The sequence below is a fragment of the Chanodichthys erythropterus genome, chromosome 13 (genome assembly GCF_024489055.1).
Source record: "Chanodichthys erythropterus isolate Z2021 chromosome 13, ASM2448905v1, whole genome shotgun sequence".
NCBI lineage: Eukaryota > Metazoa > Chordata > Actinopteri > Cypriniformes > Xenocyprididae > Chanodichthys > Chanodichthys erythropterus.
The window spans coordinates 38536191-38557283 of NC_090233.1; the positions used below are offsets into that span (position 1 = coordinate 38536191).

At 36.8% G+C, this 21093-nt stretch overlaps 1 protein-coding gene across 8 annotated transcripts in view; it reads left to right on the forward strand.

The window, feature by feature from the left end:
• klhl13 (kelch-like family member 13) overlaps positions 1-21093 on the forward strand; it is a 60693-nt gene that overhangs the window by 22708 nt on the left and 16892 nt on the right. For 3 of the 8 annotated variants that reach the window (XM_067406347.1, XM_067406348.1, XM_067406352.1), the window contains exon 3: positions 18040-18111. The exons of 2 other annotated variants lie outside the window; for them this stretch is intronic. In XM_067406347.1, the coding sequence (XP_067262448.1) occupies positions 18040-18111 (72 nt within the window). Of the gene's footprint in view, positions 1-5962; positions 6591-18039; positions 18112-20980; positions 21009-21093 lie in introns of those variants that run through there. 3 more of the 8 variants (XM_067406346.1, XM_067406349.1, XM_067406353.1) reach the window with 3 other exon arrangements.

Below are 21093 nucleotides of genomic sequence, written 5' to 3' on the forward strand. Positions count from 1 at the left end.
CATCAGATGTATTGTGGGAGGTACTAGCTGAAGTCATTGCAGTGTTTGGCTTCAGGCTGTGCAGGTGAGCTATTGAGAGCTGTGGAACAGGAACTGCTTTAGACAACAGCGAGGGAGTGTTGCATTAGTGCCATGTTGTTTACCACTGCACAATGCAGGAACAAAACGATGGCTGAGACTGAAGGTTTATAATAGCATCGCTCTCTGTCGCTCTTAAATACACACACCCCTCTGTCCTCACCCACTTAATTAAGTGCTAAATGTGTGGCGAGGGTGAGCCGTAGCTATTCATAGAAATGTATTAATAGAGTGATTAAGGGGTAAGGAGGGCAGCGAGAGTGTAGGGTGTAATAGGATGAAGAACATTTGCTCTCTCACGTGAGAAAATGATGAGTGAGGCACGAGGAGTAGCAGAAAGGCAGGTAGTGTGAGGAGTGGGACTCATCTGATTGATTGTAGAGGTTAATGTTGTGTGTGTTTATTACTGTCTGAAACTCTCAGTACTTTTTCTTCCTCTCTATAAGTGCACGTCTATTTCTCACATGCTCATATACACATGACGGCTTAGGCACATATACAGATAGGCCTATAACATGCGCTACTAATGGAGTGCTGTAAAGTCACTCTTATCTTGTTTGTCTCTTGTTGTTGGCCCTGTTATAGGACGATATTTGCTTTACTAATGGAATTAGCTGGGATTTGTGCCGGTAATGGACTTTGCTGGGGTTTTTTTGCCTGCCAATTACATTTGTGTATGTGTGCGAAAGAGAGCGGATATGTATGTGTGTTGAGTTAAATAGTTTTTGAAGCCACTGTAATGGATTTTAACATGCAAGTGTTTTAATAAACTAAAAATAACTCCTTAAAGGAATAGTTCAAAAAATTCTAGCCTGTTTCTCACACAAAGCTATCATATGGTTTCAGAAAACATACAATGCAGCAGAGAATGTTTTTGAGACTTTTGTGTCCTTTTGGAGGCTTGACATTTGTTGTCACCATTAATTGTAATTGCATGGAAAAGACCAGCCCAAAATATCATCTTTTATGTAAAGGATAGTTTTTTTTTCTTTTGTACTTGAAGTCCCAAGATCTTTTTCTCTGTGTTTTCAGCAGTTGTGCAGGGACTGCTGAATCTATGCTGCAGCCTCATGGCAATATTTTGCCATATAATGGTCATATTTTGCCAAAGCTTTCAGTCGGTGTTGTCCGATTCATGAGCAACTCTTATGAACTGATTCTTTTTAGTCAATCAAAAACAGAGTGCAACCAGTTTAGTTTGATTCAAGGACTCAAAATGGAAAAAATACCTTCTTTTTTATTTAAAATCATTTTTTAAATGAAAGTTTACCAATTTACAGCAGTAGCTAAGAATGTCCTTTTATATGTAAGCAAAATGGACGTTATAAATGAAATTAACCCAAATGAATCAGAATCAAGTTGAAATCAGAATCAGATCGAGAGCTTTTAAATCAGAATTGAATTGAATTGAATTGAATTGAATTAGGAAATGTGTATAAATAGCCAGCCTTATAACTTAAATTTTTTGGGTGAAATATTTAAACAGTATTCACTGACTTTCTTGCATACCTGCAAACTCCAGCGCCCTCTGGCTTTCAGATGGAGAAGCATTTACTACTGATCACAGAGCTGTACAGCTCTGACAAGCTGCGTATAAAATAATCACAGTCTTTGCCAAATCGCATGCGATTTAAAATTTGTGATAAATCGCGATATATTGTGCAGACCTAACGCAAAGTAATGTTTTCCATAAAGAACTGTATTCTCTGATTCTGTTCTTATTTTCTGGCATTAAAGGGATATTCACCCAAAAATGAAAATTTTCATCATTTACTCACCCTCAAGTTGTTCCAAACCTGTATGAATTTATTTGTTCTGCTGTACACAAAGGAAGATATTTGGAAGAATGTTTGTAACCAAACAGATCTCGTCCCTCGTTGATTACCATAGTGGGAAAAAATATGGTAGTGAGATCTGCTTGGCTACTAACATTCTTTCAAATATCTTCCTTTGTGTTCAGCAGAACAAAGAAATTCATACAGGTTTGGAACAACTTGAGGGGGAGTAAATGATGACAGAATTTTCATTTTTGGGTGAACTATCCCTTTAAAGGGTGACGTGTGTATACAAAAACTCTTTCAATATCAGTTTGGATTGTTGTTAATTTGAGGAAAAAAAAGTAGCTCTCAAATGAAACAAGGTTGGAGACCCCTGCTGCAGACGGATGGAAAAAAGTTACAGGCATTTGCACAAACTCTGTAAATGGCCTGTTTCAAATAAGGACAAGAAATTTAAACTGTAGAAAGGCAACGACTTTGCAGGTATGAACTCAGGCTCCTCCAAGGACTGTCATCTTGTTTTCTGCCCTTCCACCAAAGACGTTCTCAGAGTTTCTTGGATGTACCTGAGCTGCTTGCTTGACTAAAATTTAAATTTGACAATGGGTTGATTCAAATGTTCCTCTCCGATCTGCGTTTGTAGTGGCCACTGCCAGGTACTTTCACTCTCGTCTATGATGCATATTCATGTCCGTGGGTTCAGTAAAGCCCTCTTTGCCCCTCTCAGATACTGCCGTCCCACCTGTCTACTCCAAACACTTGTCTCAACAAGATTAGAAACATGGAAAATTGCAGTGTCATGTCTTGAAATGCAAATCAAGTTTCTTTCATGTCAGCTTCATTTGGATGAGGGTGGCTTTTCATGAGGTCACAACCCAGATTTAGACTTTCTAGAAACGGATTTAAATCAGAAGAGCAGAATGAAAGACAGCTTACCTTTCTTGCAGATGCTAATCGGTCGCTGTTATCTGTAATACTTAATGGAGAATCCATAGTAGCTGGAGATGGTGGTGGGTGAGTCAGAAGTAAGCTAAAGAAAAACATTGATTTTTATTTTGTGAGTGGTTAATTTGCTGTTGTGTCCGTTAGTGTTCCGACAGTGATTAACTTCTAATGAAGGCTTCTGTTAACAGATTCACTGTCCAGTTTATCACTTCAGACAGTGACGCATCTGTACTGAGCCACAGGCTTACAGCTAGAGGCACAATGTGTCCTTTTAAAATGTTTTTTATATCTTTAGCTAAAGATCAGTATATGTAAGATGGAAAGGTATATCCTTGTGCTTTTGGCAAAATTTGTGGTTTTAATGTGCACTAATCTCTTGTTGTTTGATCATAATGGTGTGTGAGCTGAACATTTCTCACCTGCTGTCTGATTATGTACACTTGTGAAGTCTGTGTGCTCATGAGTTTTGTACCTGACCTGTGCTTTTGAGACACTGGTAGAATTAACCTGCTGATTGCCTCTGATGATCTAAGCCCAGCTTATAACAGGATCCACAGCAGGCCATGTGAACTTTTAAACTTTGTTTTGTAGAAACTGACACATTATTTCAAGATTCTTTGCTGAATAAAAGTTCAAAATATATATATATTTTTTTAATTTTCTAAGATTTTTTAATTTATTTTTTATACAATGTCTAGCCTTTGTTGTCACTTTTAATGAATCCTTGCTGAGTTAAAGGTACAGTAAGTGATTTCTGAGAAACGGTATTGAAAGTGGATTGGACCGAGCACTGCAACACACTTGTAGCCAGTCAGCAGTAGGGGGTGTAGACACTCATGATGGGGGAGAAGAGAGATTGAGCTTGGGAGATTTGAAGAATTTTGAAGATGGCTGAGAGACATTACAAAAGAGAAAAGTCAGAGGAATAGGGGTGGACGATATACCTAAAATCAAAATCTAAATTTATTGCACATTTTACCTCAATTACAATTAGTTCACTTACAAGGTTTGTACTGTAAATATGCTATGACTATTATAGGTGGGATATTTTTTCCAGGTGAAAGAGTGCTCCAACATAACAGCTCACTTTCAGCAGTTATTTTATCGATGGCTCGTAACATTTCTTAGAGATTTCTACTCATTGTAAATCAGATACAGATAAATTAGGACAGTGCCAGTACGTTTATTTGAATGCATTAATGAGAGGGATTGTGTGTGTGAATTAGTCATACTGTCTATCTATAAATTGTGAAGCTGTGTTGTAAGTAGTTACTACAAAAGTAGAAAAATATATGCTATAACTTTTGAGTTTCTTAGCTACGTTAGTGATCACAGGACAGCATTGACAATGAGTTTCTGCGCTCCTCTCTTCCATATCGTTGTTCTTGAATGATGTAAATTCATTTGAGTGTTCAAACTTTTTTTTTTAAGCCTTTAAACGCATAGTTAATGAACTTTTGTGAGAACACAAGCAAAAGTGATCTCACTTCAGGGCTCGCGCATTGTCTGTGTGTGTTGACTCGACAATGTTGCTTCCATGCCGCTGACTGGACGGGGCGTTCTCACGTGACTACACATGGTGGTAGTATGTTTTGTTTTGTTTTTTTAAAGGGGAAAGTGTTAATAGGATTTAAAAAAATAAAATAAATATCTGACATGAGAAAATTATGTTGGTTAGAGGTTCTGAATTTACCTGCATTAATATTAGAAAAGCTGTCCAGCACTGGAGAGACATTAGAGAAAGGGAAGGCCTGAATACGGACACAGAGGTTGCGTTGCTTCATCTCCATACATAACATTGTTTTTTTTTATTTTGATTGCTATATTTCACTGAACCAAGATGTGCTGTTGTTGTAATGTTAAGGCTGATCACGCATTTCGAACTTCGTTTTACTCCTAAACGAAGAACAAAAAAAAAACAAAAAAAACTGAAGTATATCGGGGCCTTTAGCTATATTAACAGGACAGTTTTAAGTGTCATTGTTTGTCTGAAGCTGCTGTGCTGCTGGCAACTAACAACAAACCCTTGCTTGTACTGTAAGTTATTTTTTTGTTCTTCCTTGTCGTTTGGTCATCACCTTTGCTTTATTTTTCACAAAGCATTCTTTAGCTTTGCTTCAGCTATGATAAAGAAGCAATCGACTCTTGCATTGTGTTCTTGTGCATTTTGGGGGTGGAGTAATGATAACTTTTGAATAGTATTATAATGGTTCCTTGTTGATCGTGTAAGCTGCAAGCTAAGTGTGTTCCATCAACCTTTAAACTGTGTAAATGTCATACTTAAATGGCTAATTAATTTTACATTGGACTCTAAAGAAAGCAAAATAGTGAGGGGACTGAAGGGCCACCACATGCCACTGACAGACAGCGAGAGAAGGGGAGAGATGCATAGGGGAAGGCACGAAAGAACAGAGAGAGTGATGTGCACTTGGTCACGTTTTCAAGTATGGTAGCACATCCAGAAAGTGTTTTTATAAGTGAAAGGACATCTATTCTGATTTCTTGTCAGCACTTTTAACAAAGATGGACATAATCGCAGAAACGAATGTGGTAGCTCTTTCTTGTCCTCTCTGTCTCCTCTTTGACATGTGCTGTCACAGTAGTGGGTGAAGAGCCCCGCAGTGGAGTTTGTGCCCTGCTTGCGCCGCCTAGCTAGCTATGTTTTGAAAAGACCTGTCTCTCATAATGGACATCAGTGAGAAATTCTTTACCAACACTGTGGAGCAGGAGTGATGTTCTTTAATGTTCAAGACAGTTGCACTTGGGTTTTAGATTTCGTGTGTCTGCAGTCGACTCATGTTGCATTTTATGCCAGGTCATTAAACTATTATCTGTGTGCAGAGCTCTCACACACTCACTAGCGCTCTGCAGTCAACTATGGCAAGCCAATTTTACTTTTTTTTCTGCCCTTAAATCTAACTAGCAAATGTTTTTGTTATAATACTTTAATTTTTAATTAATAGTAATCAGATAGCGACTAGTGTCATTGTCTAATTTCAAACTTATTAGGCCTATATATTCGATAATAGTACTTATTCTATAACCAGGAGTAAATAGTTGATATCTGAAGCACAGATTATAGAATTTAATGAAAAACATACTAGTATGTAACGAATAAGTACTAAATGAATAGACATTACAGGGCTTAATGGGATACTATATAGTTATTTATTTCTTTTTAAAGTACTATTGTCATAAAATCCATAGCAGTTAAGTAAATGAATGCTAATAAGGCTTGCCATAGTCAGCCTGCATTCAAACAAGGTGGCACTATAGCCGAGCATCCAGTGCACCGACCGCGCATGCCTCTTCCCTGCGCTGACCGGACGCGACGGTGCCTATTTTTTTTCCCTCCCTCCATCATCATCCCCCTCTCTCTTTCTCAGGAGATGATGCTCGGCTCAGGCACACCTGCCTTTCACCTCTCGGCTCAGGCTTAAGTGTCATTCCTTCCGGTTTTCCGCAACCTTCGCTGCGGTATTCAGACAGAGCTGCCTCAAGCAGAGAAGCACTGCCTCAAACAGAACTGCCTGTGTCGGCGGCTGATCCTCTTTATATTTTGCTCTTCCTCCTCCCTGCTCTCGGTGAGGGCTGCCGGGGATGGAAGCCCGCGCTGGTCGCCTCTTCATGGACTCGCTCTTGACGGCTATTCTCATTCGCGCTGTATCTCAGAGGTGCTGACTGGAAAAACATGCCGTTGAAATGGAAAAGCGGTTCGCCCGTCAGCTGGAAATTTCCCGTGCCCGTCCTTAAAACGTCCAGGTCCTCCCCACTCTCGCCTGCATATATGTAAGTAGCTGTAATATTACCGCGTCGAAGTGCGTGTGTGTTTTAAAATGTGACTTAGGGCGCGTGACTGTGTTTGTATTCAGTCTTTAGACATTCATTAAGGATGCCGCTGCTGTGCTTGTTTCGGGGTCGGTGTCGCCTCCCCTCGTTTCTCTGTAACCTAATTGAGAACGTTTAGGGAGACCCATTTTAATAACGTTTAGCGTGTTTCCTCGCACCTCCTAGTTTTCCACATCCACGGAGGGTTTTAATGTGCTTTCTCACTTTCTCTGTTCTCTCTGTATCCTGATCGCGGCTGTTCATGAGCTCTGGTACGCACCGGGCCGAGAGAACAGCCAGTGAAGAATCTTTTGTCCTGGCGTGTCGTGCGACCTGGATTTGATCGCTTGTGTTGTGGTGGGTGGGGGCCCGGTGGGCTGCTGGAGGATGCAGAGCTGATGCTGCTGGCGGATGATAGACGGAACATGATCGCTAGCGGTTCTGCTACTCTTAATTCTTGCTCAGGCATGTTTAATACTTCAATGCACGACTAACTTCAAATGCGTGCTAGAATACCGCAGTTTGTCTTTAACGTGAGAAACAGATCCTCTTTTGTGGATCATTGCGCACTAGAGTGCTGTTCATCAGTGCCCAGTTGAAATAAGCCCCTTAAGAAAACCCTGTTTCAATTGCAAAGCCTTTTATTATTGTAAAGATTTTCATAACTCTTGTAGGGTTTGTTGCCAGCAGGCTTTCAACCAATGCAGCAATGAATGCAGCCAATGATTTTAATAAGATGCATTAAAAATTGACACTTTTTTTTTTTTTTTTACTTTAACCTTTTGCCAGCAGCCATTTAAATTTTAGTGGATTAATTGAATGTTTCTGTGTGTCATGTTCAAGATGTTCGATGAATATATTCTATGCATTAATGTAATGGAAAAATTTAATATTATTCAGTTCACTTTTATTTGTATAGCGATATTCAAAATACACATCGTTTCAAAGCAGCTTTGCAAAAAATGCACATTTCAAATGCTACCATCAAGAAGCCAGAGGTAAACCTTTGATGAGGGTCTGTCTTGTCAGAGGGAGCCCATTCTCTGGCAACAATGCATTTATTGTCTATATGAAAATAATATTTTTCATATAGCTAGACATGATAATGCAAGTAATGTGGATAGTTAAATGATGCATTCAGTTAAACAGACAATATTATGCTATCCTTCTTGTTATTACAGCTTGTGATCGTAATGATTGCAATATAATATTTTTAACTCAACAAAATTTTTATTTAGTTTAGATCTTAATTTTCCTCAGGCACAAAGTTGAAACCATGACCAGCTGTTTGCATGAGCAATGTGAGAGTTAACTGTGAAGTGAGAATTTAAGGGCGCTGGTTTCTCTTCCTAATCATAGGCTATATCAGTCTTCGTCTGAAAGTGGTTTTGCTATTCAGTTCTGTTACAGGCTGGATCAGAGGTTCATTGTATTTTTTGTTTTGCTAATAGTTTCTTTCTCCTGTCTGTCTGTATTATTGTCTTTCTTTGTGCCTCTCTAGCCATAGATCTGTTGTGCATTCCTCATAAATGTTCCCTTGTGAATCAATAAACTATGTTTATGTATATGTCTCTGTATCTTCTCAGATTTAAGGTTTGGGGTTGTGGATTACAGTGCTGGGTTCCCGACCCTGCTGTCGCCCCTCCCAGAACCTTGCAAAAACAAAGTCTATTTTTACTGCTTTGGCTGTGTGCTGTGTGTGATTACAGGGTGAGCTGTGGTCTCTGTATTTCTCAATGGGAGGAGAAATGCCTCTTGGACACATGAATCATTTTCTTTTTGTGTTTTGAGACAAAATATTGTCAGATGCTAAAAAATTAGAGAGAACTAGTGAGAGTTTACATGTTCAAACCAAGGATAATAACTCTAATGATAAAAATAGTTTTACTATTTTTTTATTTTTTTCCAGCTGATGATTAAACAATAAAAACATTGACAGCCAATCAGAATCCACCTGACTTATTGAGCTCAAGAATTTAAAGTGACAGACAATAACTGCAGTGCATGCGTATAAGACACAGCACAGTATCGTAATAAAAAGCCTATTAGGCTAATTAGAGCTGTACGATTAATTGAAATTAAACTAAAATCGCAATATGACTTGGTGTAATTATCAAATCGCAAAGGCCACCATTAAGAATAAGTCAAAATAAAAGTTTGATGGTTTAAAGGGTTAGTTAATCCAAAAATTAACTTTGTCATTAATTACTCACCCTCATTTCAAACCCGTAAGACCTTCGTTCATCTTCGGAACACAAATTAAGATATTTTGATGAAATCCTAGATTTTTTTTTTTTTTTTTTTTTTTTTTTTTTTAACGAAATTACCACATTTGATGTCCAGAAAAGTAGTAAAAACAGTTGCAGCTTCCAGGTTCTACGTCCGAACAGTGGCTCCGTATTGGCTTCACGTGAGCAGCACAAGGCATGGAAACGCGTAAACATGGAAACGCAGCACTGCGCCAACTGCTTAACATATTGACAGGGAAGAGGAAAAATTGTTGAATAAAGTCATTATTTTTTCTTGTCGCTTCATAACATTAAGGTTGAACCACTGTAGACAGGTTGACTATTTTAACAATGTTTTTACCTCTTTTCTGTATATTGAATGTGGTAATTTCATTGCTTTCAATGGAGGATAAAAAATCATACTCGATTTCATCAATATCCTAATTTGTGTTCTTACGGGTGTGAAATGACATGAGGGTGAGTACTAAAAGACAGAAATTTCATTTTTGGGTGAACTAACCCTTTAAGGCATCAATGAAGAAAATTACAGCCCTATTTTTTTTTAATCGCAACTTTGCAAAATCGTGCAATCGTGCTAATATAGTCATCGTTATAGTTATTATTCTTGGTGTGAATGGGACTTTAGGGGTTTAGATGCGGTTCTTCTGGGGAAAAATTAATGTGTGCATTTCGTTTCAGTTGACTATATTGAAATAAATGTGACTTGTGTAAGGAAGGTGAGGATTCATTTAGTTGTGTGTACTCCTAAGTGTTACCACACCTCTAAATATACCCGCTGCCTGTAGTGAGGATTTCATGCTCAGTAGGGCAAGGGAGAGGTGTCCATGCTCACAAAAATACTTGCAAAATATATATATATATATATTTGGGGATAGAGGGAGAACAAACAAATGCACCACCACAAAATATAAGCACACAGTCATAAGGACACATTCAAGAAAAAATTGTGACTTGAAGGATTCCTGGGCTTCAGCTTAAAAAGAGTGATGTAGAGTGACAGTCGGAGAGCTTCTGCCGCAGGGGGGATGAGAATGACGCACACAAGGGCGTGTGTTTGTGTTGACACAGGTGAAGACAGTACACAGTCGTGGCAGATCTAAAGTCCTGCTCATCTGCTGCTAAAAGGACCTTGGCCTTGACCTTGTTTTACATTTATAATGATGAAAGTTTACGTGGAATTTTTCGAATCGCAGTCATCCAGGAATTTTAGGGTGTGTTTGCTTTGCTACCGGCACTTTTCTTATTTACTTTAGTCTCCTGTAAAGACAATGTAAATCCCACAGAAATGTCGGCAAGAACTGACAGCATTTCATCCTTTTCACAGTCACCTTTCACATTGGATTCTTTTGTTTCAGCTTTTCTTCTCTACCTTGTGATCTCAGATGAAAGGATGAGATGTGTCAGACTTCTTGCTGCTGCAGATTTAGAGAGGCCTGCTTTATTAATTTTTATGTTTTCTGAATTTTGTACACTATTTTATCTAGCATGCTTTGCATCTGGTTTAGTCCATCATTGCTTTTGGTCTGTTTTTTTTTTTCTTCATCTTTGCAAGATAAAAGCTATTTCAAGATCTAATTTTAAAAATGACTTGAGCTTCTCACTGAACTGAAAAGTAAGGACGATGCCCTGTAACTATTATATCACAACAACAACAAAAAAAAATTAAACACTTGGGTACAGTTTTAAATCTTTGTTTTACTTCAAAGCAAATGTCCTTACCTCTAAGTGAGAGATTGTTTTCTGACAAGTGTTGTGGTCTGTTTTGAATAATAATATAGTGGTACGGGTTACCGTTTATTACAAACAGCCTGTAGTTAGCTATTCTGATCATGTGACCTCATCAGATCCCCCCATGCCACACAGTATGACATGTGAGCAGGATCCAAAATTAGCTTTTTGCCACACCTGCCAGTGGCGGGTGAATTAAGAGAATGTACTGTTCAAATATTTTTACTGAATTAAAAAAAAAAAAAAATCAATATGTTTATTCAGCAAGGATTCATTAAAGTGAACAAAAAAAGGGACTGTAAAGATATTTTTAATGTTACAAAAGATTTTTGTTTCTTATAATTGCTGAATCTTAAAAAAAAATTATCACTGTTCCCACAAAGCTATTAAGCAGCACAATTGTTTTCAACATTGATTTTGATTTACTAAAGCAGCAAATTAGAATGATTTCTGAAGGATCATGTGAAACTGAAGACTGGTAATGATGCTGAAAATTCAGCTCTTAAAATATATTAAAATAGAAAACTTGTTTTAAATTGTATTGTAATATTTAATATTAACTAATTTACTTTTTTTTTTTTTTTTTACTGTATTTTTGATTAAGTAAATGCAGCCGTGGTGGGAATAGGCTGCTTCAAATGTTTAAAAAAATCACAAATCACAAATATACTCAAACTTTTAAATGGTAGTGTAGCTAATTGCATATTTGTGACAAGCAGTGCAGGTCACTGTGTCGCTCTAAGAGAAATATTTATGCCGAACAATATTCCTGCCACTAAAGTTCATTTGGGCCCTGCAGTTCTTAATAAAGCTACCAGCCAACTAGTGAGCAACTCCCAATCCCAAAGCCAATTTTTACTTCCATTTTCATTTGGTAAGTGTTAATTTTAGGCTCTGCGTGTGAGCGTGTAATTTTTATTAATGGGATTATATTAAATAAGTTAGTGCTGCAGAAGCGTGTCGTTTGCTTTGAGTCATATGTGCTCTTGACAGTCTAAGATGTACAGTTTTTTTTCCTTGTGATTTCTGACGTTAGTTATACTCCCACACCTTTATTCAAAATCATATTCATCATGTAATGAGTCTACACTTCATTTAACATAAACCTGTCAAAAGAGCGAAAAGGCAGCTGATTTTTCTCACTTTCCCTGTCTGACCCTTTTTGTATTTATCCATCTTCATTTATTCACATCTGTTTAAACTTGTTTCATCAGTAAGGAAATGCAGGCATCCAATTTTCACCTCAAGATCACCTCAGATGGGGGAAGGGAGCGATGAAGAAGGTTGGAGGGAGATGTGGAGAGATGGGATAGAAAAAGAAAGATGAGGAGAAAACGAATGCTAAAGAGAATTAGATCGGAGATGGAAAGAGGAATGGGTGTTGTGAAGGTTGAGGATGTTAGGTAAGAAGAAAGTGTGTGAAGGTGAAGTGGCGAAATGGAAGAAATGTAATTCAAGAGGAGGGCAAAATATGAAGAGATTGCAAAGGGAAAAGAAGAAAGCATTTCAATGCTCATTTTATAGATTTGAAGTTCAATTAGCATTAAATCTTTTGAGATTTCTTTTTAAGTGTTATGTGTAAATGCAGTAATTCTGAAATATTTTCTCATACCTTCTGTTTATTCCATAAAGCTGTAACATTTTTTAAATCATAAATCCATTGATTATGACCTTGAGTCACTCACTCCTTCACATAAACACACACAAACCGAATAGAATAGATGATCATTTCTGATTCTGATTGTAAAACAGATGCAGAACTAATGCACAGATGGATTGTGTTCATCTCCCTGCATGTGTAATAAAAATAAAATATGGTTGTTTTGAACCAAGTCTAAGGTCGGAACAATTCATAATTGCAGCAGCTGGACGTCCCTGAGTGGTCATGTGATAACATATAGCACACCACATGTGCTCCTTTGAGTCTGCCCTCATGTTTACCAAAGACATGCTGCGAATCTGATTTGTTTTGCAATTAATAAGCGTATTGTTTTATTAAAAAATGAATGAAATGTTACAGACACCAAATTAGGTCATGTTTAAATGTGAATCACTTTAATGAAGAGATGGTGAGCAGCCTTGGGGCAAGTACAGAGCGAATACTCTGAATTTCTACCATAATATGCATCATATAACTATGTGTTTGAATCAATCAAAGATGTTTCACCGCAGTTGGATAACAGACCCTTTGATTTCATGCGAACTGCAAATAAGAGGCAGAGAGATGGATGTTGCTTGTTTCTCTAAATAACTAATGGAAACGGAACACATTATTTGACTAAACGAAGGTCTGTACAACATTATGGGAGTGGAAACTCTTCAGCAGTACACAAGCACAAACAAACGCACTGGACACGCTTCAGCACACACTTATCTGTAAGGGGCCTTTATACACAATGTAAAACAGCAGCTGTGGGATGCTTTTTTTTATAGTTTGGGGAAATTAAGTGAAAAATGTTGAGCTGCAGGGATCTCAGTTTTTCCCACTTGGATACATTGTTGGGTGGTTTTTGTTTATTTCGTGACATTATGCAGTATGGTACTATTTAGTGACTGTGACTTTAGTTGTGTTTACACTGATCTGAAATCAGCCTCATCATGTGAGTTTAGCTCACTGTCATTCACAGTCATTTTGTCATCTACAAGTGCCCTGCATTTTACATATAGGGGTAATATTTTATTGATTTACCTTTAGTTAAGGCATGTATTCTAACAATATAAAAACATTCATCTTATATGGAAAAATATCAGTGTATTTCAGTTTATTTACATACAGTTTTCCTGGGCTGCCCATGACTAAAGATTTTCTTTGATGGCTGTTAGTTTCATTTAAATGGGTTCATTTAAATGTTCGACTGTTAGCCATTCATTTAAGCCATTAATCAATCAATCGGGGAGAAATAATAAACCATAATAATGAGCATATAAATAAAAGTTTGCCACGGCAACATTGGCAAACATTGCTTGAACGTTTCTGAGATCAGAACGCATATAAAAAAATATCTTAAAGAAATTTCATGAAAATTTTTAAAATGTAGGACATGAATATAAATTATAAACAATCATAATCAGGTCGACAGACCAGTAGCCTTAACATCGAATGAACAAAAATAAATATTTATACTTATAAAAACGAAAAAAATAAAAATATAGCAGCAAACTGAAACACTACAATAATATGGTAATAAAATTAAGCTATACCTGACTCACGGTCACTATTTTTTTTTCCACCTCTGATCTCAGTCTTCTCATATTATGAGAAAGGAACACGATTTTATCCATGTTGTTGAGGGAGAAGTGAGCTCTGTGTCTTGCTTACAATGAATGACCCGGTCTTTGAGAAGATGCACTCCAATGGTGTGGAGGTTACGTGAAACATGTAGTGCAGAAAGCACTGTACTAATTCAGCTTCCACACTCCACACAAACACTTTGATATGCACCTAAAATTATCGCACATTTATCTAGGTTAACGTTAATGATAGAGCAAGCAGCCGTGTAAAGTGGCTAACATTAGGCTTCTTACGTTTTAAATAAGTCATGTTTGAAGTCGCATGTCACCTTTTTGTGGTCATTCTTTACCCTCTCCAAATGATCCCACACTTTGGATTTTCTGCCTGACATATTACTGCATGGACCAGCCATGTTAACGATGGGTCACTGCCTGACCTGTGAATTTTTATTTATTTTTTATTTTTTTGCGCAACTAACTGACTGACTAAAATTTAGTCGACCAAGCCTCTTTGAACTATTGGGGGCAGCCCTACATTTATCAGATTGATAATTTATTACATCGCCTCATATTTGATGCTATAGTATGCAGCCAATATATAATTAAAGATTAGAAAAATAAAGAGTTAAATAATAAAAAAATAAAGCATTAACATAATTATGACAAAAAAATGTTTTGCTTTCTTTTAGATTTTTGTAACGGGTATTTTTAACTTTTTCTTTGTTATTATGAATTCTTTACTGGATGCATTTTTTTTCTTTTTTCTTTTTTAGTTTATTTATTTTTTTTTTTATCCAGTGCATCTACAATTAATTCAGATGTGTGTGGCATGTTTTCTATATGTTATAATGCACAATTAGAATAGAATATTAGGAAAATGAATCAGATCTATTTGTTAAAAAAAGGTGGGCTTTATTCTATTCAATTCAATTCAGTTCACATTTATTTGTATAGCGCTTTTCACGATACATATCTTTCAAAGCAGCTTTTCAGAGAATGCATGTCAACATTACAATTTAAAAAATGCAGTTAGCAAATAATGTAATAATTTAGGCAATTAATTTACAATCACTGTTAGCGGTTTAACTGAAGGTAGAAGCAATAAGCTCCTGGAAAAATGAATTTCATTAACAATAATTAGGATATATAGAAATTTGGGAATGTGCATGTTGATCCAGATGATTGCGTCCTCGCAGAAGTTTGCTTCATAGGTGTTGGTCATCTGAGGTCTTCTTAAGAGGCTGGATCCAAACTGAAGCTGATGTCTTTTATAGTCACCTCGGGATGGTAAAATAGAAAAGCAAATTGAGAATAATTAGCGTAGTTGCTGTTCATAACATTAAGCAAAGATAGTCATGTGCAATTGATCTGGTATGAGATGCATTATGTGAATGCTTGGCTAAAGAGATGCGTCTTTAATCGAGATTTAAACTGGGTGAGCGAGTCTGAGCCCCTAACATTATCAGGAAGGCTATTCCAGAGTTTCGGAGCCAAATGTGAAAACTCTCTCCCTCCTTTAGTGGACTTAGCTATCCTAGGTAGAACCAGAAGTCCAGAGTTTTGTGATCTTAAAGAGCGTAATGGGTGTGAGTTATTTGGTGACATTCAGTTTTGTCTTAGGCCCTTGTTCATTTCTGACCCTAACATTCAGTGTTTTTGATACTGCCTCCAATTGAGACCAGTATATGAATGTGACTACAAAATGTATCAAGTAAATGATTATTGGAAATATTATTATTCCCTTATAAGAACATTCAATTAATTAGTTCTTTAAAATGTGTGCATTTTGCTGCAAAACCATCCTTTTCATGTACATCATTTAATATTACATACCCCTTCCCCCCTCCCCCTTTTTATTTTGTACAGAAATGTCTGTCTTGTCGCCTGAGATGCTTGTAAGATCTTGTTGTTTCAAGTAAATCTGTCAGAATCTGCACTCTTGATCAGAGTCTGCTATCTCTGTATTATCACCCTTTCAATCAACACTCCAGTCTCCTCATTATATGGGGGATAAATCTGTTTGTGCGTGTCACCGAGCAGATCTGAGTCGCCTGGTGAGTCACACACACCCTGGCATGAAATCGTGTGGACTTTTCTGGAATTTCAATATGTATTTAAAACAAAAAAAATAACCCCACATTTCTGCCCACAAATTACACACACTTTCATACCCGTAGTGTGGAGCCACACACATGCTCCTACACTAGATGATAAAATGAGCGGCGCATTAGTCACATTTGTCATCGTCGTAATGATGTCAGTAATGTGTAATCAGATGTTTATCCACTTAGAAAAGTTGTCCCACCACAAAATGACAATTCAACTTCAACCTTTTTGTTTTTGTTTTTTCAAAACACTACTGTTCAAATGTTTGTGGTCAGTAAGAATATTTTTAAAGAAAAATAAATACTTTTCAGCAAGGATGCATTAAATTGATCAAAAGTGGCAGTAACAAGTATAAAAAATAAAATAAAAAAAAACCTATAAAAAAAAAAAAAAAATTTTTAAATAAATATTTAAATAAATGCTGTTCTTTTGAACATTTTATTCATCATAGAATCCTGGAAGAATGTATTATGGTTTCCACAAAAATATTAAGCAGCAACTGTTTTCAACATTTGGTAATGTTAAGAAATGTTTCGTGAGCAGCAATTCAGTATATTAGAATGATTTCTGAACAATCATGTCACATTTTAAAATGTGTTACAATAGAAAATGGTTATTTTACGTAGAAATAGTAGGAAATAATATTATAGTTACAGTATTTTTGGTTAAATTAATGTAACTTTGGTGCACATGGAAAAAAAAGTATTTCAAACACTAAAAAGCTTATTAACCCAAATGTTTTAATGGTAGCCAACGTGCCTTGACAAAAATCTGAGGTTCGCATTTTGGACTTGAAACCCTCTGAGGCCTCCATTGTTACTGCACTTCCTGTTCTTATAACCTAAAGGGGAGAGTTGACATGATTTCCTAAGGTAAACGACGACATGACACGGATACAGTCGAAAGAGCTTAAGCTATTCCTGGAAAAGTCCTGTAACCCTTTCGTTTAATCGATAAATCGACACCTTGATCTCACATTGCACCAGTTTGAACATCAAAACTTAAAGTCTTGAGTCTGCATTTCCTCTAACAGCAGGTATATGTTCCCTCCCTCAAGCCTTTTGTCCTAGATTTAAAATTGTCCTTCACTATAATGTCTTTTTAGGAAGAACAGTCTAGAGAGGGCACAACAGAATGCCAGTTATATTTAGATGCTACAACACATTTTAGAATATCAAATCAGTCATCTCTCTCTCTCTCTCTCTCTCTTCACCAGTTTGCTAATGTTTGATGTGTCATTATCAGACAGACCTCAGGTGGGTTTCTAATTCTCCTCTCTGAGGACTGAATGCCCAGGGTGACTGAACTGATTTGAAGTGGTATGATCTGAATCAGGAGAAAAGAGAGTGTGTGTGTGTGTATGTGTGTGTGTGTTCTCAAATCCTAATTAACAAGCAGGGATCTGGTCCAGGAGAGTTGAAAAGGATGTTGGTTAATCAAAGCAGAATATGTTGAGGTCCGTGTGTGTGGGGTGACAGGCCAGCTGTTCTCCTGTCTTGTTCAGCTCTGTTCTTCCTGTTCTCCATAATACAAAATTATTAAAGAATGCTGTTAAGCTAATGCTCTTTTGCTTACCCTTGTTCTCTCTCTCTCTCTCCCCATCCATCTGTATCGCTTTCATTCTTTCTGCACCATCGCGTTTTATCTCATTCTCTCCCCTCATCTCTAAATATCTCTCGTTGTCCTTCTGCATCATATTTCGTGGATGATTAGTGCAGTGTGAGTTTATGCTGATTTCAGTTTCTTCATTTGTTGGATAAAAGGTTTGTACATGTCTTTGTCACATATTATCTTGATCCCATCAGCACAGTCTGTTGTGTGCGTGTTATGCTTTGCCATTTCATGTCAAATTGTCTTTATCAAGCTTATCACTACAATCATCATCTAATTTATCAGTAATTTAGAGGCTCACATCAACTCACGTCAATCTAAACTGCTTAATTGAATGAATACCCTCGTGATTTCTCGCTTTCAGTCAGATTGACACTTGCTATTTGTGTGTGTGCGTACACTTTTCTTCATGCTGCGAGTGTTTGCATGTTTTCTGGGAATGTGCGTGTGTTTAGTGATGCTATATCTCTCGTTGTTTTTGGCAGCCACCAGCACTCGTTTGTGGTGTGGACCACCCACTCTCTGCTTGCTGCATCTCCAACCTATCACCTGACAGGGTAATGCACCAATCAGCTGCCTGTGCTTTGTGTCATGTGACTCTGCTTGCCATTCTCGTCGTCTCCCCACCCCCTTTTTTTTTTTAAACCATAGAATCTTCTCATTGTCTGGTAGTGACTCCCTGACCTACTTGACCCTTCCCCCAGAACTCAGCTGGACTGGGAATCATCCATATTCCTTCGTCACCATGTTATGTTGAAACTTGGGTCACGATACAGATCATATTATCCTTTTTTGTCATTAGTACCCGGCCTCGGTTATGGACATATTTTTCCCATTCGTTTTTCATAAAATCTTTGTTGAATAGTTAGAAACCGTGAACCAAGTCAACCAGCTACAAGGTTACAAACTTTGACTTGAAGCAAAAAAGAAAATCAGACAAAAAGTCAAAGGTTCAGGACCGTGTATTTAACAGCTTTAATTGGGGAAAGAACTACAATCCCATGAAGCACTGTGAATGTAGTTTTTCCACCTGGAATTCCACTGTTAAATGTAAATATTTCAAAATTATTGTTAAAAAAATGTGTTAACGCTTTGAAATGGGAAATAAGTGCTAGCAGTGTATTGATTCCGTATCGTGACAAGAGTATCACAATACTGGGCAGCGTTTCCCAAAAGCATCATAAGCCTAAGTTGATCGTAGCTCCATTGGTTTCAATGGAGCTGCGATCAACTTAAGCTTACGATGCTTTTGGGAAACGCTGCCCTGTACTGTTTGTTTGTTTAGTTTTGTTCACCCATACCTCCAAAGTTTGTGCTACAGCACTTCATGATTGCTCCCAAAACCCCTGACCTTCATCCAAGACAGTGGGCCACTTTGTGAATCCAGATGATACGGTGATACATTTGATTTTTTCTTTTTTTTCTTTATTTGTTTCCTGGTTGGATATCTTCATTAAAAGCGGAAGGTCTTGTTATTGTGTTGTGGCCTGAGGTCTCATTCATAAAATTTTGAGTAGTTTCCACGGTAAAGGCTTGAGTACATCTGTTCATAGTACATATGTCATTGTCATGCCTGCACAGTGCACACAGTTCTTTACTTGTCTGAAAATGCACACGCTTTAAGAGTCATCATTGCTTAGCCCCAGAGTAACCATAATTGCTTATTATGAGGCCTTTTTAATTATTCATCATTTTATGTGCTCACAAGGTCCAAAACTAACACTCGCCAACGCCAACTGCGACAACAAATTGGCTTTAGTAAGTAAATAAAACAGAGCCAGTTGGCCAGCAACTTTATTAAGAACTGCAGCGTTGAAAGGTTTAAATTAAATCAGTCACTCAATTACATCACTGAAGTAAGTAATTCACATACTGTTTTATTTTTTGTTTTTTGTTTTTTCCGCCACTCCAGGATATTGGTGTTTTTAGGCCATTCCTCATTAGTTTTGGCTTTAGTTTCAGGTCATTTCTCAGATTTTTTTAGGATTACTCTGTATTTTTCTTATTCATTTTACCCTCAAGTCTTCTAGGTGTGTGGAGAAGCATTTCCCAAGCATGATGCTGCCACCGCGGTGGAGACGATGTGTTTGTTAAACGATAACCTTTACGGTTATATCCTTATCTGTAAATGTTAGAAAGTCCTGCGAGTATTTCCATTTTGCATATTCTGACAACAAGGGAGTTAGACTTCACAGACTTCAATGATCAAGCGCCGGTGGGTGCATGCGCATTAAACAGAAGCAATAATTTTTGCTAAAACATTTTTCATTAGAAATTAAGTGTAAGTTTAAAATTCTACATGTAACACAAGTAATCATATTTATGAGAGCAGTAACAGTGAAGGCACTATTGTTGGAATAGCCCATTAATTTACTATGTTCAGATGAGTAAATGTATGTTCTTCATACCTCCTTCAAGGTAACATTTTATGCTTTTGTTTTTGTTTATAATTATTTTTAATTTAGTCATTTTTATTTCTGCTTTAAAAATATCAATCAGTTGTTCTTTTGGTTTAGCATAGATACATTCAGTTGTTTTAGTAGGCATTATATTACACATTGTTTAGAGGACAGCACTGGTCTGGGCAGGATGTGCAATAACATTTTTTTAAAATAATGGATTAAAATAAATTTTAAATTAAAAAAGATTTTTCATCTGATTAATCTAAAAAAAAAAAAAAAGATTAGGCCTAATTAATTAACAAAATAATTTTTAGTTGCAGCCCTAATTTGGGCTAAGATTATTATTGTCATGTATGTGTGACTGCTTCAGTGTCTCACATATATTGGCAAATTGTAGCAAAGTTGTCATATGACATTTTTAAACAGTGGTTTTCTTTGTGCCACTCTCCTATAAAGCTGTAACTGCTGAGCACCTGGGCAACCACTGGAGCTTGTAACTCCTTCAGATTTGCCTTTACGTGGTCTCACTCAGCGGTCTCTTTCTTACACTCAGTTTAACCGTACTCCAGTGGATATTCACTGACTTGGAAATCTTCTTGTGTCCATTCCTTGCCTTGTGCTTTTCAGTGACAGAGTTGCTGGGAGTGTTTTCTTTCTTTCTTTCTTTCTTTCTTTCTTTCTTTCTTTCTTTCTTTCTTTCTTTCTTTCTTTCTTTCTTTCTTTCTTTCTTTCTTTCTTTCTTTTTCTTTCTTTTTCTTTCTTTCTTTTTCTTTCTTTTTCTTTCTTTCTTTTTCTTTCTTTTTCTTTCTTTCTTTTTCTTTCTTTCTTTCTTTCTTTCTTTCTTTCTTTCTTTCTTTCTTTCTTTCTTTCTTTCTTTCTTTCTTTCTTTCTTTCTTTCTTTCTTTCTTTCTTTCTTTCTTTCTTTCTTTCTTTCTTTCTTTCTTTCTTTCTTTCTTTCTTTCTTTCTTTCTTTCTTTCTTTCTTTCTTTCTTTCTTTCTTTCTTGTGAGTCTTGGAACTGTAGTGACTCTGTTGGACCTTCCTAGCAGTTTGGTCAGTATTTTTAATTTTATTTTTTAAATTATTTTTTAAAATAAGTCTCCTATGCTCACCAAGGCTGCATTTATTTGATCAAAAA